Below are 8,242 nucleotides of genomic sequence, written 5' to 3'. Positions count from 1 at the left end.
TATCAGACACAGCGATATCGCTAGCAATATCGCTATAACGTCACAAGTTATAGCGATATTGCTAGCGATATCGCTTAGTGTGATAGCACCTTTAGCCAGTCCCACGCTATTAAACAGTAACCAATGACACTGGTTGTGTAAATGTCTGACTCTGAAGTGCTCCTCTGTTTCCAGCATAGTTACCAGCTGATATGAAATATCAAAAACGTTTACCTGTAGATGTCAGTAAAAAGTGGCCAAATCGCAGCGTTTACACCAACCCTCCCAGGTTGGTCCTCAGGAAAACCTGTCCTTTCTCCAGCTGTTTCTCTTTGTCTTCCTGCTTTGTAAGGCTCTGATTTTTCCTAAATTCTCTGCGCACAAATGAAGCATAGTAGTCACGATCAGTAAATTCGAGCTTGCTCCCTTGGCGCAGAAGGGCACGGTACAGCGACAATACTGCCTCACGAGACCAGCCTGCCATGGCAGGTATAGGCAGAGAAGAGATGGACCAGCCAGTCTACGGAGAAAAGCGGAAAAAACAAACAATGTTTCTAGTAGAAATAAGTCACGTCAAAGTAAAAAAAAGTTACACAATTTCAACAAGGTACAGTACTGTGCTAATGTTATAGGCAGGTGTGGAAAAAATGCTGCAGAGTAAGAATTCTTTCAAAAATAGAACCTGTTTCCAGTAGACTCATTATTGTGCCACTCTCAAACCCTTCAGCGAAAAATCTACCTTCCATTCCAGCCAAATATTTCATATTTAGTCTCATCAGTCCCAAGCTCCTGCCGCCATTTTTCTGCATCCCAGTTTTTATATTTTTGTGCAGTCGAGTTGTTTGGCCTTGTTTCCATGTCAAAGGTATCCTTTTCGGCCACAATCCTTCCATGAAGACCACATTTCTCTGAACTATAGATGGTTTTAGCTGTGTGCCATTGGCTGCTGCTGGTTTTGAGATAACGCCTCTACTGTTACTTCAAAATCGGAAAATGTCCAGCAATGTGTCTTTCAGCTGCTGCACTAGATTTTCTTGGTAGACCATCATGTTTAGGGTCCTCAACGTTCAACAATTCTTGCTGCTTTTTTCAAAAAAAGCTTGAACAGGACATATTAAAACCCCAATCTGCTTTGAAATCTTTGTCAGGGAGAGACCTTGCTGATGCACTATAACTACCTTGTGTCTTGTTGCTGTGCTCAGTTTATTCCATAACGTATGACCTGATACGAAATGGGTCTTCCACGAACTCACCTTTGTAGCAGAGAGTTTGTCTGTTCCTCACTCAGTTTTAAGCCTCCTACACAGCAGTTTATGGTTTCAGTTAATTACTTTGGTTCAACCATCATGCGAAAATGATGATCATTATCACCTTGTAATTTGGCTAATCATACACCTAACTAAAATTCTGCAAAATCTCACTTTGTGCATCTGTTCCTGAAAGAATTAACCTTTTGAAGTTGCTCTGAATGCAAACAGTGGGCACATATAAATATTAATATGATATAGATTTTTCTTTTGTTCAATCACTTTCATTGATAAAAATAAACAATTCACTATTGTAAAGAATTTGTACGCTGCAGCATTTTCTCCACATTTGCTCTGTACTGTAGCTGTATTTAACATATGTGCAGTATAGAGCGGTGTATGTGCCATGGCATTGGCTGCTCCCTGCATATGTGCAAGATGCTGCTGAAGGGGTCCTGTGATAGGAAACTTTCATTTTACAGTGTCATGTATTGAAAAATAAAAAATTCCAAGTGGGCTAAATTTGTCAAAAAACTGCAATTCCACCGTTGTTTTTTTATTGTAACGGCTTTTCATTGTGTGCTGAAATCAGTCTGGCGGTATGATTCTCCAGGTCAGTACGATTATGGCGACACTGAACGTTTAAATTTTTTATTTAATTTTTAATGTTTTACCTATGAAAAAAATTCAGAAATTTGTAAAAAAAAAATAAATTCATTTTGTATGACGCCATTTTCTCAGACCAGTAACTTATTTTTCTGTTGATGAAGCTGTATGAAGGCTTATTTTTTGCCTGCAGAGCTGACATTTTTATGGTTACCATTTTGAGGTATATGCTACATTTCTGATGCATTTTTTTCTGAGGGGGTATAGGTTGAATGAAACTGTGGTGGCTGAAAAACACAGATCTGCGGTTTTGAATGGAGGGGTTGCATTGTTTTAATTTATTTTATGTATTGATGGAAAGGACTATTATGGATGTAGTGACACCAATTATGTTTATTTTATTTCTTTATTTTAAAACTGGGAAAACTTCGTTTTTAGGAACCCTATGGAACATGAACCTGCTCTCTTTTGACTGCTTATTCTATATACTGCAATACCACAATATTACGTACAGTACATAGTATAAAATCAAGATCTCCTTTGAAGAGTAGCCTGCAGCTGAACTGAGGAGTACGGAGATAGTGATGAGGAAGGCCCTTGGCTACAATGGTTACCCACAGACAGTGGCATTTAAATAAACAGTAGCAACTGTGGCAAGCATTGATCGTTGGTGTTACAGCAGATATTGGCCATGTAATACAGCTGGCATCTGCCATGTATGGGGTGGGTTCATTTCCTGAGCCCGCTCCATACACGTGTACCCCAACTGTGACACAGTTAGGTCTGGGTGTGTGCAGGAATCAAAGAAACACATAAAAACAAGAACAGTCATCAGTGCAGGTCCCCATTGGCTTCTCTACTACCCCAATCCAGCTAGCCTGACAGATCAACCTGGATATGATTAAAGTGTACGTCAAATGGTTTCCCGGGGTTCACGTTAAATGTAACCAAAGAATGTGTGTATGGCACCACGGTAATTGGTGTTCACCTGCAACTTCCAAATGACATTGGGTATAAAAATACATTAAATACAGTTAGGTCCATATATATTTGGACAGAGACAACATTTTTCTGATTTTGGTTCTAGACATTACCACAATGAATTTTAAACAAAACAAATCAGATGCAGTTGAAGTTCAGACTTTCAGCTTTCATTTGAGGGTATCCACATTAAAATTGGATGAAGGGTTTAGGAGTTTCAGCTCCTTATCATGTGCCACCCTGTTTTTAAAGGGACCAAAAGTAATTGGACAGATTAAATAATTGTAAATAAAATGTTCATTTCTAGTACTTGGTTGAAAACCCTTTATTGGCAGTGACTGCCTGAAGTCTTGAACTCATGGACATCACCAGGCGCTGTGTTTCCTCCTTTGTGATGCTCTGCCAGGCCTTCACTGCGGTGGTTTTCAGTTGCTGTTTGTTTGTGGGCCTTTCTGTCTGTAGTTTAGTCTTTAACAAGTGAAATGCATGCTCAATTGGGTTGAGATCAGGTGACTGACTTGGCCATTCAAGAATGTTCCACTTCTTTGCTTTAATAAACTCCTGGGTGCTTTGGCTTTAGGTCATTGTCCATCTGTAGTATGAAACGACGACCAATCAGTTTGGCTGCATTTGGCTGGATCTGAGCACACAGTATGGCTCTGAATACCTCAGAATTCATTCGGCTGCTTCTGTCCTGTGTCACATCATCAATAAACACTAGTGACCCAGTGCCACTGGCAGCAATGCATGCCCAAGCCATCACACTGCCTCCGCCGTGTTTTACAGATGATGTGGTATGCTTTGGATCATGAGCTGTACCACGCCTTCGCCATACTTTTCTCTTTCCATCATTCTGGTAGAGGTTGATCTTTGTTTCGTCTGTCCAAAGAATGTTGTTCCAGAACTGTGCTGGCTTTTTTTAGATGTTTTTTTAGCAAAGTCCAGTCTAGCCTTTTGATTCTTGATGCTTAGGCTATGTGCACACGTAGCGTTTTAAAACGCTCACTAAAAACCGGACTCCTTCCCAGAAATCGCGCGTTTTTTTCCGCGCGATTTCACCGCGATTATGATCGCGATTTTGCCGCGATTTTCGCGTGCGTTATTCAAGCACTTTCCAAGCGATTTGAAGCATCGCTTGGAAAGTGATTGACAGGTTGGTCACACTCGTCAAACATAGTGTTTGACAAGTGTGAGCAGGTTTTTACTATTGAGGCCGCCTATGCGGCATCAATAGTAAAAGATAGGATGTTAAAATGCTAAAAAAAAAAAAAAAATAAAAAAAAAAAAAATCGGGGTATATTTACCTTCCGGCGTCCCGCGCTGCATTCCCGGGCCTCAGCGTTCCCAGTAATGCCTTGCGAGACCTGTGATGACGTAGTCTCGCGTTGCTATAGCGATCTCGCGAGACCGCTAGAGTCACGCGAGACTACGTCATTACAGGGCCTTGCCGCAAGGCATTACTGGGAACGCTAGGCCGGGAATGCAGCGCGGGACACCGGAAGGTAAATATACCCTGATTTTTTATTGTTTTTTTTTTTTACAGGGGTATGGTACCCAGGGCCTGTAGGACAGTCTCCTCTCCTCCACACCGTGGGTACCAACCGCACATGAGACGCTTAACTTCCCGCATGGTGGGCATAGCCACATGCGGGAAGTAAGCGATTCTCATGCATTCCTATGGGTGCGGAATCGCGGCAATTCTTTGCGATTCCGCACAAAAGAATGAGCATGCTGCGATTTTTTCCGCGATGCGATTCCGCCGCGGAAAAAAGCGCAGCATTAGCACAGCATGTGCGGAATACCATAGAAATGCATGGGGGGCGTTCTGTACACGATTTTTAAGCGTTTTCGCGCCGAAAATCGCGGCAAAAACGCTTAAAAATCGCTACGTGTGCACACAGCCTTATGAGTGGCTTGCACCGTGCAGTGAACCCTCTGTATTTACTTTCATGCAGTCTTCTCTTTATGGTAGATTTGGATATTGATACGTCTACCTCCTGGATAGTGTTGTTCACTTGGTTGGCTGTTGTGAAGGGGTTTCTCTTCACCATGGAGATTATTCTGTGATCATCCACCACTGTTGTCTTCTGTGGGCGCCCAGGTCTTTTTGCATTGATGAGTTCACCAGTGCTTTCTTTCTTTCTCAGGATGTATCAAACTGTAGATTTGCCATTCCTAAAGTTGTAGCAATATCTCGGATGGGTTTTTTCTGTTTTTGCAGCTTAAGGATGGCTTGTTTCACCTGCATGGAGAGCTCCTTTGACCTCATGTTTCCTTCACAGCAAAACCTTCCAAATGCAAGCACCACACCTCAAATCAACTCCAGGCCTTTTATCTGCTTAATTGAGAATGACAAAACGAAGGGATTGCCCACACCTGTCCATGAAATAGCCTTGGAGTCAATTGTCCAATTACTTTTGGTCCCTTTAAAAACAGGGTGGCACATGTTAAGGAGCTGAAACTCCTAAACCCTTCATCCAATATTAATGTGGATACCCTCAAATGAAAGCTGAAAGTCTGAACTTCATCTGCATCTGAATTGTTTTGTTTAAAATTCATTGTGGTAATGTCTAGAACCAAAATTAGAAAAATGTGTCTGTCCAAATATATATGGACCTAACTGTATATAAATGCTTTTTTCCAAAGGATTTCTATGCTGACTGATGCAACTATGCATACAAGGTATGCTTATGGACATATACTGTCTGTTAAACATGGCCTCGGGATAAGTGTGCACGTGGCAGTTCAGGTTTACCTATATTGACCAAACTTTACTCCAATGTTCCAAGAAAAAGGGAAAAAGTCAGCTCACCCAACTGAGGCCAGCGATCTCAGTCACGGACAGGTCAGCAGGAATACGAATCAAGAAAATGATCCAGATATCCCATAAAACTAATGTTTATTGAAAATTCTTAAAATCCATTATAACAGCGTAGTAGCGGATGCAATGACTAAAGACCTTGGGGTCTGAACTCCCCCTATAGGGTCAGTGGCTACTATGCTGTTATAATGGATTTTAAGAATTTTCAATAAACATTCGTTTTATAGGATTTCTGGAGCTGGATCCTTTTTACGTCACTCGATTACTCCAATGTTTGGTTCGGGTACCAGAACTTGAACCCCATAGAAACCAATGGGGACCCAAAATTGGAGCTGGAAAATCTCTCTCTCCCCCGAACTGTTCAGAGTTCAGCACCAGACATTAGGTTCCGGTTTGCTCATCTCTACTCAGGGTGCTTTTAAATATGTCAAATTCTGCATTTCACGCAAACATCAATAAACTACATAAAAGTTAGTCCCTGCTCGTTTATGAGGGCTGACGAATACTTATGGGAGCACAAATGGTTGGTCCCCACACAACATTGTGTCATCGGCAGCACCACTGTGTAATTAGTTGGTTGTGCAGCTGATAATTATTTTTATATACCGGCATAAAAAAATCCACTCCCCCAACTATAGAGAACTTTGCTGGTTCACTGGGTGATCGGCAGCACATGGACAGGGGCTGATAAATGGGAACAAGTGTTCTTGCTAATACTCCATTACAGACTGTTGTGCACCATAAAGGGACTCCATCAGCACAGAATGACTGTTCAAACCAAGTACAGGAGCTCGGTGCTTCACGGCGGGGCCGAACAATTATACACACCTTCCCGCCTATCTCTGTTCTTCTCAGGCTCAATGAACAGGGGGAAGGAAAACAACAAAACACAATCCAAAGTTCAATGATATAAACAGAAATGGCCCTATTTAGTATTGTTATCCTAGTTTTGTACTGGATTTAAATACATTGGCAGCAGATCCCTGTGTCAATGGCGGATAAAGCCGTATACTGTTTTATATAATCCAGTATCCAACCGCAGTGCACGGCTGCATGTTTGCCCATGTTTTAACCTTGCTAATCCATAACCTGCTCTTATGACCAATAAAGTTTCTGTTTGCATTGTGTTTTGTTGGTTTCCTTCCCCCTGGTCATGTCATTTGACAAGTGAGATAGTGGTAAAACAGGTGAGAAGGTGCACTTACATGTTTGGCCACGTCAGGATACACCGACCGCCTGTGCTTGGTTTGAACAGTCATTCTGTGATAAGAGGCCCTTTAATTGGTAATGTGATTTAAGGTGTATTGAGAAATCTGTTTCTGCACAGGTTATAATTCCTACCTGTGTACTGATTAGTAAAATGCATAACCTCAGAGCTGGCAATATGTGCTGCCCCACGCAGGGGTCCTTGTAAAACTGAGGGTCCAAACCATGTAATGCGCCATTCCTTACAGCAACCTTCTGATCGGACACTGCCAGGTTTGGAGGAGCGCTTTCCATCAGTCACAGACACTTTTTCAAAACCGCTCCAGGATAAGAAAGAATGTCCCCAAACAATCCTCATAGGGAGAGATCTCCCACGGACGGGAGCAGAAGAGGTTTCACTGCGTTTTTTATCAGTTTTTGTTGAGTCTGGAAAGGATCTGATTCCTAAGACTCTTCCCAAAACCAAACATCCTGTAAAAACTGGGTGCGAGTATAGCCGTAGTAGGATCGGTGACACGCCCAAGTCACCAGGGTGCACTACAAACACCAGCACTACCCAGACACAATGAGGCCGCCTCCAACATGTGCAGTGACACAAGTCACATGGCCCCGAGGCCACCACCCCAGTGGAGCCTGCACAGACATGTCTAGAGGGAGCTGTTCTGCCAGAGGTCAGTCTCTCCCCAGCCTGATAACAGAGAGCAGCAGCACACTGCATGTGGAGCTACATGGGGCAGGCGTGACCTCCATGATTACAGCACAATGTGACGTGCCCAGGTACCTGCAGCAGCCACAGCCGTCTCCTCACAGTGTGCGGCCCGTCCTCCTCTGCTGCTGCACATTACAGCCCCGGAGCGGGCAGTCCCCGCCCGGCTCACCCTCCCGCCGAGCTAGGGGCCGCCCAGTACACAGTACCTCTCAGGGTCGCCGGTAATATGTCGGAGCTTCCGGGATCGGAGGGAATGCACTTCCGGTTAACTGAACCATAGAGGAAAAAGTGCGTGCAGACAGGCCCCGCGATGAGGGAGTGTGCAGAGCGTCTCCGGCGTAGCAGTGCATGCCGGGATACATGGACCGGATGTGCGCTCCCGGCTGTCAGAGCACCGGAGCTGCGGGATGTAGAGGTTTCCCACAATTCACCGCCACAAGAAAAAAACTGCTGTTCTCCCTCCAGAAAAAAAGAACAGAAAACCTCTGTGAGGGCAGGCGATGGAGGAGTGGGGGGATGTGTGAGACTGCGCACCTTACTCCAGCGTGACTGCACACCTATTACTACACACCACGGCAGCCATAGTGCCCTGTATACAGTGTCAGCCAGCGTCATATTCCCCCATATACAGTGTCAGCCAGCGTCATATTCCCCGTATACAGCGTCAGCCAGTGCATATTCCCCCGTATACAG

At 43.8% G+C, this 8,242-nt stretch overlaps 1 protein-coding gene across 2 annotated transcripts; it reads right to left on the bottom strand.

The window, feature by feature from the left end:
• Positions 1-209: 209 nt before the first annotated feature.
• On the bottom strand, positions 210-7,894 carry MIURF (mitochondrial elongation factor 1 upstream open reading frame). 2 transcript variants are annotated; one of them, XM_073549485.1, is made up of 2 exons: positions 7,622-7,760; positions 210-499 (listed from the first exon to the last, which is right to left on the bottom strand). In XM_073549485.1, exon 2 carries the CDS (start codon positions 461-463, stop codon positions 251-253), a length of 213 nt encoding a protein of 70 aa, XP_073405586.1. In that variant the 5' UTR covers positions 464-499; positions 7,622-7,760; the 3' UTR covers positions 210-250. The 2 variants fall into 2 exon arrangements, with proteins under 2 accessions (XP_073405586.1, XP_073405585.1); XM_073549484.1 differs by having other exon boundaries at positions 251-499; positions 7,756-7,894.
• Positions 7,895-8,242: the final 348 nt, after the last annotated feature.

This window comes from Dendrobates tinctorius, unplaced genomic scaffold, assembly GCF_039654945.1.
Source record: "Dendrobates tinctorius isolate UK_male_01 unplaced genomic scaffold, ASM3965494v1 ptg000159l, whole genome shotgun sequence".
In the NCBI taxonomy this organism is placed as follows: Eukaryota; Metazoa; Chordata; class Amphibia; order Anura; family Dendrobatidae; genus Dendrobates; species Dendrobates tinctorius.
The sequence above is the reverse complement of the archived record's forward strand: the minus strand, read 5'-3'. Positions and strand labels throughout refer to the sequence as shown.

Coding starts and splice junctions, on each gene's coding strand:
- MIURF (XM_073549484.1), bottom strand. CDS start 463: ATGGCAGGCTGGTCTCGTGAGGCAGTATTGTCGCTGTACCGTGCCCTT.